General features: G+C 44.1%; 1 protein-coding gene across 20 annotated transcripts in view; it reads right to left on the reverse strand.

Moving 5' to 3' along the window:
- LOC308060006 (poly(rC)-binding protein 3-like) overlaps positions 1–14,573 on the reverse strand; it is a 528,829-nt gene that overhangs the window by 13,193 nt on the left and 501,063 nt on the right. For 19 of the 20 annotated variants that reach the window (XM_080378167.1, XM_080378169.1, XM_080378161.1 and 16 more), the window contains one exon: positions 6,009–6,178. In XM_080378167.1, coding sequence (XP_080234293.1) covers positions 6,009–6,178 — 170 coding nt within the window. Of the gene's footprint in view, positions 1–666; positions 4,676–6,008; positions 6,179–14,573 lie in introns of those variants that run through there. The other variant, XM_080378166.1, reaches the window with a different exon arrangement.

A 14,573-nucleotide genomic window follows, 5' to 3' on the forward strand; every position in this document is an offset into this window, starting at 1 on the left:
GTGGTGGGGCCGGGAGGAGGAGGAGGAGGAGGAGGAGGAAGGGATGAAGGGAGGGAGGACAGCAACCACAAAAGGGCAGGATTAGATCAGTGGACGAGGGGGACAGACGAGTGGGAGGGAGAGGGAGGAGAGAGAAAAAAAGGGAAAATGAGGGTCAAAGGAGGAACATGTTATGTGTTAAAGAAGAGAAATAACAAAAGGGTTTTTCATGATTTGATGGTGAAAACATTACTGAGACTCTAAAGTTCTTTCAAAAAAAAAAAAAAGGTTGCGGGGGTTGCTAGTTCATTTTACACATGAAAAAAAGAAATTAAGGAATGTGGGTAATGGCAAAAAGATGGAAAAAATGAAACTGAAAAGAAAACTTAAAATAACTATGAATTTTACTCCCCAGCACTGGTATGGTGAATTTTGCTTTTCAAAATTAACGGTATTTTTGAAAGGGGGACGCGGGGGGTTTTGCTGATTTTTTCAATTGGTCAATTTTGTCACATGAATAGTACCCTTTGTCATTTTGCTAGGATGAGAGGAGACTGAGCAATGATTTGCTGCTTCCATCTAAGGCATAAATTTTTGGTGTTTTTTTTTTTTTTAAGAAAGTTAGTTTTTCATTTTGTTCACTGAGATCAATGTGCATTTTTCATATAAAACAAACCTGATTAGCCAGTGTGTTCACTTCGGTTTGTACTTTTCCCAGACTTTTTTTCTTTTTTTTTTTTTTAAATCACAACAAAATATTTATGCAATCTGATTATAAGGAAATTAGTAAAAAAGGTAAACTGAAATACACCCCGGCTTCCACAGCAGTGGCATCCTTTCTGAGCTTGTGGCAGTGGTTACAGTGAACATAAAAGAGCTTACCCGCTAACAGACAAGGTACTGCATGGATACAACACACACATTGTCAGACAGGCCCCGCCAGCACAGGGAAGTTCAGATTAGCCCAACCTCTGAGCCCAAGGCAATGACAGGCTCTTTGGAGGATGTAGGTATCAAACCACCTTCAATTTAATCTAACCACCCATCGGCACGTGAGCTGAGTTTGGCCCGTGCACTTGGACTTTTCTCTACATTTTTAGACATTAAAATACAGTCGTTCCAAAAATATGGTTTTTTTTTCAGATGGCAAAATGTTTACCTAGAGCAGGGGTCCTCAAACTGTTTAACCAGGGGGCTGCCGCGCGGATGCAGTGGCAGGCAGCCATCTGCTGCTGCTTGGTTCCCCCCCCAACCCCCGGCGGGGGGGTCTGTAAATACCGGGGGCCGGAATGAGGACCCTGGGGGTCATATCCAGCCCGTGGGCCGTAGTTTGAGGACCCCTGACCTAAATAATTCCTCCCCTTGCCATCTGTTGCAGCTTGTACGCTGGCTTTTGGGTCAGCGGACAACCTAAATACTAATTTCAAGGGTGCATTTCACGTGTGACCAGCTGGGAGACAGGGAAGCCTATCAAACAAATAGGACTACGGGTGAGAAAATCTTCGCTAGCTGCAGTCACATGTGCATTAATTCTAAGTTTGGGGTTTTTTTTCAGTAATTACTTGCCAGGCTCCTGAGCTTTCTGTGGAAGTGAGCTGAGGAGCTGCTCCAGCTTCTCCCTCCCAGCGTGGCGTGCCAGTGAGCAGCCGGCCAGCCATGCAGAGGACCTGTCTGGCAGGACCTACCACTTTCTCACAAATCCCATCAGGCCTGGGGAAGCTTCCCAGCACAGCATTTGTGCTGGTCGCTGATGGTGCCAGGGGCTGGGTGTGCAGGCTTAAGAGAGCAGCTGTAGCCAGGCTAGAGGTTGGAAGGGGAGCATGGTAGCCCAGCTCTGGGCTTGGAAGAGCCTTACTTTTCCTCAACTTAGACTTACATGCAGTTTTGAGAGTAACAGCCCCTGGTCTATTATTTATGGCCAGAGAAAGGCAAGGGCCAGAAGGCCTGGCTGCATTGCGCAAGAGCAAGGATGCAAGTGCTTGACCAGTGCTATATAGGGGATGGGGACGCTGGATTAAAGCCTCCCAAAGCAGTGCTGCTGATGGTGAGTCTAAAGGATACCTGAAGTGGGTCTGAGCTTGGGAGGAACACTTGAGCAGCAGGTCCTCTCTTCCCCACAAAAGAAAGAGGGCTTTTGGAGCATTAACTCCTTGGTGGCTTTTGCTGGGAAGTTAGAAGGCGCACATCTTCTCTGAGGACGTGGGAGGGGAGGAGGGTGAGTGCATGAAATGCAGACCCGTTTGTGGGAGGTAAAGCTTTGGTTTTCCTACCCTGTGGTGTTTATCTGTCCCCATGGATGAGCAGTTCAGAATTTTTCTAACCTCACAGCTGAGTAGTCCTTTGCAGAGGGAAGAGCATCCTTGTGCTGTCAGCTGTGCTACTTGCTACTTGCAATGTACTTGTGCAGCGGGGTTTACGTCAATAATACTGAATCAGTGAATGCAACTCCAGGGTATATCCTCGACTTGGCGTGTTGGAGTTGCATGGTGATACCTTAGTAGGTTTTGAGAAATTCAGTTTATGCAGATTATATTACTGGAATTTTTTTGTATTTCTAAATCAGTATTATTCTGGGAGGGAGGCATATAGAAAGATAACGTAGGACTTCGTGTTTCGGTGACTCTGAATTTGCCTGCCTTGCATTTAACAAGAACAAAAAAATCCTTACTGACACAGGGGGTATTCAAGTGTGAGCTTTTTCCTGCACTAGCAGGAAGAATAGATCCCACAGGTTAAACACTGGTGTTGGTAGCAGCCACTCAAACTCCCAGGTGCTCTCGTGTACTCACACAGGTACAATTAAAGCAATAATTTGCCCTGTTTCACGTTCATTACTGATGGTAACACATAAGGTAAAAGTATGTCAGGTTAGCTATCGGCTGCCCTGTGACAACGGCAGTTTCCCAAACCAATTGTAGGTGCAACAAAGTTGGATATGAAATGGATGAGGCAGCCTTCATACAAAATTTCACGGTGCCAATTTTACACTGTCCCTTTGAAGACCTACACTAGATGAATATACACACCAAAGACCCCATCCTGCATTACCCCAAACTAGTGAAAGAAATAAAGCTCAAGTGTGGCTTGGTGGTGCTGTTAGCTCTGTGAATGAACCTCTCGTCAAAAAGGCGGTAAAGAAATACCTTTGGGAAACTGCTCTTCAACAAGGAGCAAGTGCTTCTGGCTACAATTCATTTATAATCCAAAGTCCCATATTACACAGGAAACCTAAACTGCAGTTCATTCTTAATGAAAGCTAGAAGGTGGAATTGGATAATGAAAATCCAGTTACTACAGTGAAGACAAGTTAAGAGACAGAAGATTTTACAGGAAAAAAAAAAAAAGACACTTCTGCAAACAAGCTAGGACACATTCTACTCATACAGAGGTCAGCACTCAGGTAATCAATACAGAATTAAAACAATACTTTAGAAAGATTTAAATCTGTCTTATTGTATCAATGTATTTATATATCTATGATTTAGAGTATGTTATGTACATATTTGACACCAGATTACAATAAAAGTCTTAAAACAATTTGATAAATTATTCTATAGATGGCAGCTTTGGTTGGAGGCTAGTTTAAAGATACACACAGAACGTTTCAGGACACTGGACAGGTACTATTTTTTACATCCTATGCTGCTTTTAGACATTGATTTATGCAGAAATACTGGCCCTGGAAACCAAATTCACGAGAATGACGTATTTTGTGGGGGAGAGGGAAAAAGTCCACCTTACCCTGAATGCTTATATGGCTTTTATTCATTATAATTATTTTGACATACCAGACTATAGTCTAGGCACTGTACTCCGCTCTTCCCCAACACTGTTTATTTCATGCCAACATCTATAAAAGAGACAGCAGTACTTGTGGCAGGTTTAGGTCTGACAGACACTGAAATTGGTTCCAGTGTGCGCAGGCAGCAGCAGCCTAGCTCTGCCTCTCAGAAACCTGCCTGAGCACCTTAACCCCAGCTACAGCAGACCTCCCTGGTGGCTGAAAGTTTCTCAGTTCTTCCTCCAGTGTGACTGCGAACTAGCACTGCTGCTGTGTTGGCACCTAACTGGACAGGAGTTTCTCTTGTGAAAGAAGAAATCAGGAACAGTGTCACTTCTTAAAATGAAAAAGTCACCTTAATGTCCTATGTTACCTTAGAGCTTAATTTATTATACATTACTTTAAGAGTCTTCATTTACAAATGAAGTCACTTCATCTAAATACAGTTTCAACACATGGTACATAATAATATATGATGGTTTATTGTAGATGATGGTAACAAATGACTTCTATCTAGAAATTCAACAGGAAGAAAGTATTTTGTTTCTGGTTTCACAGGGTATAGATAAGAGTATCCATGGTATATGCTGAGAAGTTTTCTTCTTTGCAAAGGTATGTTAAAAGACCTCAGATATATATCCCATTCCATCAAAAGAATCATTAAACAGCAATAAACAGAAGTGTAAGAGTTCACAGGCTTTTCTAGTGAGTCAAACAGAGGTTTGTTCACTAGAGTTTCTGTCTCTGGTGAGCAGCTCACTGCAACTCCATTAATAAGTGCATTAATTTATTTGCATGCTTTAGCTGTCTTGAAGATCTTAAATTGTTATCTTCTGAGATCCAGATGCATGCCATATGGTGTTTGTGCAACTAAAAATGAAGGGGTCTATTCTCGTCTCGATGTGTGGGGAATCCCTGAACACCAAGAGAAGAACATATCCTTAAGGGTTAAAGGAGGGAACACATTTTTATTTGATTACAGGGCTTATGGAAGTGACTTATATTTGCTACAAAGAATATTAAACAGAAGAGCTGTAGGTTGTTTTAGGATTCTGGAAATGGCTTATCTTAGGCTTCACAATGCCACCCCTCAATATATTTGTCCCTAGGCAACTACTTTCAAACTGAACTATAAAAAGGAGTATTTTTGTTTGCTGTAACACAGAGCTGCACGAACGTCCTTCTCCCCCGTTAAGGCATTTACAGTGGCTTGCAGTGGTGCGCTACAGAACTGGGCTGGAGAGGAGGCTGGATCATAGGAAGCTGTAAACCTACTATGACTACAGCCCTCTGTATAAATCACATACTTTCTACTACCTTAACAGCAAACATAGTTAAACACAAAGCTTGATTCATATCATGGTGGTTTTTGGTTTGGGTTTGGTTTTTTTTGGGTTTTTTTTGTTTGTTTTTTTTTTTTGCGGGGGGAGTGGGGGAGGGGGAGTGGAAGAAAAAGGAAAACAAAAAAAGCAATAAAACCCATATATACTCCCCTTCCCCACAGTATATTGCCTTGGTCCACCATTTACAAGCACATCTATGAGACAGCAATATATCCATTGCACTTTCTTCTCAGGGTAATTGCAAGTAAAGGCAGTATCAATTTTAACAGTTTTCTAAATAATCATATCAAAACTGATAAAGACTTAAGCCATCACAATGGCTTAGCTAAATAGCCAGTGCTTTCATTAATTCTGTCACTGGGAAGCAGAGAAGCAGATAGTCTCATCCTGTCTCATTAGGGAATGTTTTTTACACATATGTGATGCTGTCTCCGAAAAAATAAATCCCGTGCCTCTTTAGCAACCAAACGTCAGTTTAATATCAACTCTGAGTGGCAATTTCCAGTTAGTAAATCAAGTCTGTTTTGCAATGTTTTACTATATTTGCCATCTAGGATAGTAAAATGGGTCTGTGAAAAGTATTTTCTTCTAAAGAATTTATGATTGTCATTTCATTTGATTTATCCGCCTACATTTTAGGTGGATGCTAATGTGAGTATTCAGATTTTTCAGCTTGTGTCATTCATTGTGTACCTGGAATTGCACCAGATTAAGCTCCTTTCCATATAAACCAACAGCAAACACAGGTTCTAATGATACAGGCTTTACAGATCATTAGGAATTGAATAATACTATGCAAAATGGACACTGCGAAGCAACTTTCTGGATCTATCCAGGACAGACATTTGCTGAAGAGCAGACAGAGCAATCTCACAGAAGCATTATCACTTACAAAGCAAACTTACCTTGCATTAATGAGGTACTGTGCTAAGCTGATGTTTGCTGGGGATCCTGTGATTGTAACTTGTCGTTCTGCGGAGCCTTCTGTGGCATTAGCAATCTTGATCTGCGCTCCTGACATCTGCCTGATTTCATTTATCTTACTGCCTTGTCTGCCAATAATGCAGCCTATTAACTGGAGCGGGACAAAGACTGAGATTAGTGCCACAGACACAAGCAAAACCCAATTAACTGCAATTTGTAGTATTGCTAAAAACACGGCTATGAAAAGCTCGCTATCAAACCAAAAGATTTTTGCTGTGCCGTTTGGAAGGAATAACTAGCGCAGTCTATTGGCTTTCTGATCGCACACCTCTAAATTAAGTTTCGCTACTTCATAGTTATCAACTCGGTATCAGATTATTTCACTGTCTTGCGTGGCAGAAAATGACAGCGTGGCATGGTGCTGACAAATACAAAACACAGCCCAGCCTGACCCGCCAGTGGCCGCAGCAACCCAAGAACGGCAGTGGCAGCCAGGCTGGGCCCCGGCAGCTGCCGCCGTGCGGCTCCGCACCGTCCCCTGCGCTGCTGGCCTAGGCTGCCCTGGGCACACGTGGGCCGCCCCGGCCAGGTGCTGCACTGTTAAAGTCAGTGGGATTTACAGATCTGCAACTGCAGGCAGAAGCAGCCATAGGAAGAGACTGAAATTTGTCTGCGTTCCTTTACAGAAATTTACCAAACCCCTTGTTTAGTGAATAAAACTGAGCCCGAGGCAGGGGCGTGTGGATGTGCGTGTGTTCCTAGATTCCCTCCGTTTTTTTTGGTAAAATTGCGTTGTCATCTTCAATTAACAGTGTTTTAGAGGTTGTTTAAATGCTCTTGGTGGAGTTACAAGCTTTCGGAAGCTGTGTGCAAGACCTCAAGAAGGTGTTTAGCAGCGCAGGTAACTGCTGCAGCTGGGTAAGGCAGTGTGACAGCTGTGCTGGGGTGCTGCTCATCCAGCACCCAGAGCCCCAGGAGCAAGTGGGCACCAAGCCAGCAGTAGAGGCTGAGATGTTTTGGATTCTTTAAGGATGATGAGGAGGACTTTTGTTTCGTGTTAAGGAAGGATGAATGCTGAGAAGCTTAGCAATGGCCAGAACGGGTAGAAAATGGAAACTTTGCTCTACAGGTCTGTTGACACTGGGATGGTGCTGCCAGTCTGACAGAAGGCCGTGGCAAGATGCAGAGACTGCCTTCTGCTCCCACCCTTCCCGCTGCTACAGGCCCTGATGTGTTACCCTTCCTGGTGCTGTAGCACTTGGGAGTATCTTGCCAGAAACAGATCCACATTGTCCATTTCGTCAAAAGAAGAAACCCCCGCCCACCCTATAATCCTTGTTTCATGGTCAGGGACAAGCAGAAAGCCAAAGCGGGTACATGGGTAGCCAAAACAGAGACCAAGCACAGGAGGAGCACCCATCGTGGGGTTTCAGGAAATGTACGCAGGATTTCCCATTCTGTTCAGACAGGAGGGCCTTGAGCTCCCTGGCCTTATCCCAAGGTCCTGGCTTAGTGTGTGGCTGCACATGCCAGCGCAGACAACCTATGTGAACCTCACCAAGAAGCCTCCAGCCTGTCTCTGTGCACACACGAACAGGCCTGCATATATGGCAGATAGCAGGACAGGGATCCTGAAGCATCTGCTCCCTATGCCTCTCTGCCCTCCATGGTCTGCAGGTAGTGAAGGTGGGGCAGCCCAGAGCACTGTGGAGAAAGCACTTGTGGGGCACTCAGGAGGCTGCCACTTATATGTGCTGGGGGTCCTCCAACAAGGTTTGTAGCCCAGGTGCATCAGTACAAAGCATTTGCAGTCTCCTAGCTGACTTTGAGTTAGGTAGTGAGGATTCAGTCCAGACTGGTCAAGGATATTGGTGCTGCAAGCATCTGGAAGAGAGGTTCAGTAACCTTTGGTCTGAAGCTCTTCAGAGTCATCCATTTTTGTCATCACAATGGGCTGCTTGAAGATGCTCTGCAAGCTGTGACACAGTCCATAGCTCACACAGTACACCCTTCTCCATTCGTGACACAACCTACAGCTCACACAGAATACGCTTCTCCATTTGCTATGCGGGAAGGACAGGAGTGCTGGGGTGCTTAGGCTGTCTCTGCGGTGCCTTTCCCATTATGCATACTTACGCTGAAATTCGTGCAGTATCTGAATATTTAAGAGCTGATGGGTTCTGGAAGAAGCTCAAGGGACTGGTTTTCATCTACAAAGCTTTGGTCAGTCAGGCCATGGACATTTGCTTTTACATAAAACACTTGCCCTGCCTTGCTTTGACATGAATATCATGTCAAACTGCACCCAAACACATATCTCTTTTCAAGACTGAACTTTCTAATGCCCCCCCATCATTCTGTAGCTGGCTCTTTCACATGATTTGGCAGGCTATGCATAATTTAGTCCCACGGAAGTCCCTCACCACAAAAGCAAGCTTCCCCAGACTTTGAACGGTGCTACCTTGCATGCAATGCTGTTTCGTTTCACAGATATGAATTCGCTGCTTTTCCGAGCTCAGCAGACAGAGCTAAGGAATGTGGAGACGGTAAATATATAGCTGTCTTCAAGAACTTTAGGTGCTGCATTATTTTTGATGCTCACCTGCTTGCTCAAAACACAGTGAGCCTTAATCTCACTTACGGATTAAATCAAGAGGAAATTCTCCAGAAAACAAGTGATAAAGCTGGCCCATGTGAGAGAGGAGCCAAGCATACTATAGACTATACCAAGCCTACTACGTGCTATAGTATAATACATATACTGTAAATATATATGCGTATAATATACACATACGCACATATACACACATGATATGTGTGTATATGCATACATATTTTAACTCTTTCAAGACTTGAGCAGAACAGCTCAGATCAGATGCGCACCTAGCCCAGCAGCCTGTCTCTGGCTGCAGCAGTAGCATACACTTAGAAAAACAAGGATAAAACCAGTGTGAAGTATAAAACAGTTTCCACTGGTATCCCAGAATTCCACCTAAGGCTTACAGACTACCCGAGCAGCAGCTGGTATCTCTGCCTTTAAGCTCAATAGTCCATGTGTCTGACAATTTCTTTTTGAGCTCATTTCTCCTGCTGCCGCTCAAGAAGGGCCACAGCAGTGACCTGCGGAGCTTGCCTTTGTGCTGTGTGTAAGCATCACCATTTGTCCGGACATCTCGAAATATCAGCTGACGTCCCCTCCTTTTTGGACTGTGAACACCAGGGAAAAACTGTTCCCTTTTCACTTTCTCTACGCTGCTTCCGATGTGCCTTGCCTTACCTCAGTGCACGTCATTTCTCCTCATGCCAAAAAAACCACCCAAACTAACCCTAAAACATGGATTCTGCTTTTTGCTCTTTTCTAGGTTTACTCTGTCCTTCAGTATAGTTCTGCTGGTACTAGTGTAAACAGGACTGAATCAGAAGTCTGGACTCTTAAAGGGTGGGACTGGAAGGTCCGCTGTGATTCCTCCTGCCCCAAACTCTTGATGCTGATAGTTTCTCCCAATATACTATCCCACATCTGGCTCAGGTCCCTCTCTCCCATTTTTTTTTTTTCTTCCCCATAATGCTAAAAATATATATATCTATACTTCCCACAATGCTAAAGTCACTGACAGCTAAATAATAACAGCTTTCTGCTGGGTTTTTCCTCCAGATTTGTTCCTCCATGTCCATCACATTGCATTATTTCTGTGCAGCAATCAGACTTTCAGTTTTTGCTTTATTATACAAGTCCAATGCTGCAGAGTATTGCTTGTCACGGAGGTGGCATGGAGCTTACGTTCTTTTTAAATACTGGTAAAAAAGTCAGATTGTTTTCTTACAATGAATGTAGTGCTGGTAAAAAGGGCCAAGGAAGTAGCCTCTGCAACTTGGTATCTGCTGCCTGGGGCAGAGGGGTTGACCATACCTGCCCACAAGTATACGTGGTTCCTCTTGGTTCCCTGCCGCCAACCCAGAGTAAGTCCATTGGCTCTGCAAAGCCTCTGCATTAGCTGAGCAAGCAGGTGCTCATCGTGAAAGAGGCTCTTTTCACAAAGACACAAGCTTTCTTAGTTCCAGGTTTGGGTTGGGGTTTTTTTGGTATTTTTTATTTAGAAGTGCTGAGGAAGAGTACTCTATAGGGAGAAATAATGTCCTGAGGTATGATTACAGTTCTTTACAGACTTACTGCAGGGCCTGGAAAAAGATGCATAAATACGCTGTGCCTCAATACTACTACTACTACTACTACTACTAAAACAAACTCCTTCATTTCCCTTGCTAGGATAATACAAAATCTGGACTATAACGGTTTCACAGGCCTTGCAAGAAGGCATGTAGAAAAATAAGAAAACATGTTCAGAAATGAGCTGCCTTATTACTTGTTTTGTAACCCCCTGCAGATTTGTGTGTATTTCAGTTTATTGAGGACCCAACATCAGTTCCCATCCTGTTCCCTAAAGTGAGCAGTAGATAGTTCTGGGGGGAATTACTTTTAATGATAAATAGTACCTTGTCCCACAAATGGTCTCACTTTGCTTCTGATGAATATTAACTCTGCAAAATTTTTCTACTGATTCTTGAGCTCATCTGGACAAGTCTACTGGAGGAATCAAATGCCATTTTCTTGGATTAAGGGGAGACAAAAATCAGGCCATGTGCAAACATAAAAAAAAAAGTTGTTTTTTTTTTTTGATAACACATCCCCTTAAACATTGTAATTGACAGGATCTGGTTAATTCTGTATTTTTGCTCTGGGCATTATTTCTCTATCACATGGGAGGCTCTCAGCAGTAAGGTAAATTTATTGAGCTTGAATCCACAGGTCCCTTGCCTTCAGTAGAAGTGCTTTGATTTACACTACTGCAGGACCTTTTCTAGCATGTCTTGTGTGGATTATGAAAACGTCACCTAACCATTGCTTTTAAACCCTCTCATACAACTGGAAAGTTTCTGAGCCAGGATGGACCTAGCCAGCAGCTTAGTTTTATAAGAGAATGGCACTTGTTCTCAGGACTTTTCTGGAAAAGGGCTGTAGGGAGGGTGAGGTGCACTTTTCCTGTTAACGTGTAGGTGGCGGGTGGCCTTGCTGGAAGTCACAGCCAGCGTTGGACACCACCCTTGTATTCCCCTTAAGGGCTTGTATCAATTCTCCCCACCTCAGGTGATGGATTGGGGACCTCCAAAGATGAGAGCTCAGTCACCACAGTCACCGCTTGTGGAAGAGGCAGTGCCACGCAGATGTCCTTGGAGCATCACATGGAGCTGACACTGGGTTTCACTGTGGGCTGCTCCAAGAGTATTTTGCACATGTGGGCCCCTCTCCATCATTTGCAGGGAAGTACTTCTGGCTCCATGGGGAAATAAAGGCGGTTCTTCAGTAGGGCATTTCCAACTTGGATGGATCGACATTTCTGTTTCCATGGAGTATGGATCAGATTTATAGCTTTCTCAAAATGTTCCTGGTGATTTCTGAGGGGTAATTGTTTTCCTGTTACTTGCCTCTGCCTGTCTCTCCCATGTATGTGCAAAATATGCATATTTTCATTAAGGATTATTATTATTATTATTACTACTACTGCTACTACTATTATTAATAATTATTCACTCTCAATGGGAATTTTTAGGGATTGGAGCATCAAATCTTAAGAAATCTGATCTCTGTGCCCATCTAGCCACATGCAGGAATACCATCCTGTCCGGGCCCTTGAGGATGTGTCACTGTTAACACCACTTTATTCCGGGATTTATGTGAAAGACACTTATACTGTGTAACTTAGGCAGCAGAAGAAGGCCAGACAAGATCCCAGCAAGGAAAGAAAGGCGACCAAATGCCCCATAAAAGGTTTTGATGAGGAAAAGGAGCTACTAGATAAAAACCAAAGTGACTTCTGAGAGGGATCTGGAGAAATGTTCTTTCTGCTCGCTCACCCAGAAGTTATGAGAAAACCCAGAAAGGCAAACCTTCTGAACTCATTATTTGGAGAGGAAGTCTCGGCTTTTAGCACGGGGAAAACAACTTTCTGTAAAACACATTTCTTTGTTCTCTTGTATCTCTTTTTTATTGAGCAACAGGTTACTTGCAATTATCATCATACTGTATGAAGAAAGCAGCATGAAGTTGCTACAAGAATTATTAATAACAGGGGAAAATTTTTTTTTCACTGACTTTATACCAAAGGGAGTGAAGAAAATTTATTTTAATACGAAGCTATGCAAATTGTAAACGGCTATTAATATCTACTTTCTGTAGACTAGGCTAAAGTCTGAGCTCCTTATTCTCTTCATATCTGATTTTGCCCCCTCAGATTCTTACTGAGGTTTCAGCTTTATGTGCTTATCATTATCTTGGTTTTAAAAAACAAGTGTAGCACATGTAGGTATACACTGGTAGCTGCAGAGCATGTAGATATTTGCAAGTTTCATGCTCTTCTCATGAGTGCTGGACTTTTGCATGTGTAAGCATGTACGATAATAAAGCCGGGGGACTCAGGCAGCACAGGGGATGATCCCTGGAGTCGGGGCAGGCAGGGGATGGCTGCCTGCACCTTCCTTCACCTTCAACCAGATAAATAATTGCCATGCCACAATGACTGCCTGTCAAAACCAGGACCAGAGGATGCTTATTGGAAAGTGCAGTCAAATTACCCATGCAGGCTTTGCTGCACAGCTGCTCTTGCCTCTCCTGCCCTGACCACCCTCTGTGCACAGCACCTGACTTAGAGCACACACAAACGCTGGTGCCAGTGCCTCCTCACCTGACTCCTTCTCTGCCCCGTGTCTCTCTGTCTCCCTCATCTCCTCATTTTTGGCACTGAGTTGCCTGGAGCGCAGCCTTGCTGCAGCAGTGATGGGGCCACAGGACACTAGTATGCATGGTTACGCTGGGAGACCCCAGGGACGGTTCCCTCTTGCTACTGCAACCCAAGGACAGCCTGACAGGGCACTGCTGACAGCCCGGTGCACAGACAATGAATGCCATGGGAAATTCACGGGGAAACTGTTTTTCGCCCTGCAAAATTCCCAAGCAGGCCCGGACGCCCGACAGGACATGAGAGCCCTTCCACCCCTCTGTGCCAGCACTGCAGCACTGGGTGTGACAGCCCCCTCCGCAACCCCCCCCCCCCCATGCCTTTTGTTCCTTTAATATACACCTTGACACCATATGAACACCAGAACTCCCTTTCACCATCTGTAGAGCCCCTGCAGGCTGTTTCTTGCCTAAACCCATTTTGGCCGCATTTTCACTCCTTTAGCAACAACGGCAAGACATGTGTTGCGTGGCCAGGAAAATCTATTAGAAACAATGCATGGATGTGTGTTTGCTTTTCAGAGGACAGTGCTGAACTGGAGCATTTCACACCTCCTGGATGAAAAACTGTTGGGGTTTTTTAATTTTCTATTGCACTACAGGGCACAAGGCCACCTTGCTCTGCTATGAACTCCGAAAGAAGTGAAGTCAGAAGATTGACCTTGGATTTATATCACTGATGGCAAGAACAACATCTGCCTGAAAGCGAGATTAAAAAACTTGCACTGTAGGGATAAACACGGTGCTCCTATAAAATTCTCAATAAACAATAAATTGGGTTGTAAAGCAGGTACTGAAACATCAGCAGGGCATCTTACGAAATCACAGCACTCACACCTTCACTTCTTTGTGTTATTCTGTATTTTTTTCTTACTGTAAATCATTGCCACTGAGTTTAATGGGGCTTACTTAAGGAATACTTACAATATTGTGTAATATAATTGCTATTTGTGATTTCACTTCATGCTTGAAAGCTTTCTTTACTGGAGGGGAAGTCTTACATTTTCCAAGTGACTCATTTGAAATGAAAACTGAAAAAAAAAACCCTGTTTGCAAAGAAAGTGAATAAAACCAGAAGGCATTTTTATATGACATGCGCTGTATCAGTTGGGCATTTTGAGTAGCTGTTTTAAGATTCAGCGCCACATTGCCCATGGAGACGGGGTCTGTCAATCACAGCTGGTCCAGAGTTGCTGGAGCAGCAATGTTTTCTGCCCTTGTTTTTCAAATAAACCCTTATATTGCACCTTTATGTAACCGGTAGCTTTTTTTCTCGGGAAAAATGCTGTCTCAGGTAAGTGCGGGGTGCAGCGGAGATGAGCATGGCAGAAGCTGTTGCTGTGCAAACCTTCCATGCCTTGGCACGGAGGACACCAGCCCAACACAGGGCATACAGGGCTGCACATTTTTCACCTGCTATAGTCTTTGTGCTGAGACCATCTGTGCTTGTGCCATCCGAGAGATGAATTTTGATAACTCATCTAAGACCACTGTAAGCAGCAGGCACCCAGGCTTTAATGAAGCTGGTGAAGCACTGCAGCACTGGCACCGTCACACAACTAAACCAGCATCGCTGGAGACCTGACACGAGAGGGGACAGCCACTTCTGCTGCTTCTGTCCACCATGTCACTAACCCCTAATCCCCCCTCCCCAGCAGACTAAATGCTGTACAGTTTATTCTGGGCACTAGTGTTTATAAATCAGGCAAAACCGAGAGGTTTCCCCTCCAGTGGCAGAGGAGCGAGAGAAGAG

The sequence above is a fragment of the Falco punctatus genome (assembly GCF_963210335.1).
Source record: "Falco punctatus genome assembly, chromosome: 3".
Lineage (NCBI taxonomy): Eukaryota > Metazoa > Chordata > Aves > Falconiformes > Falconidae > Falco > Falco punctatus.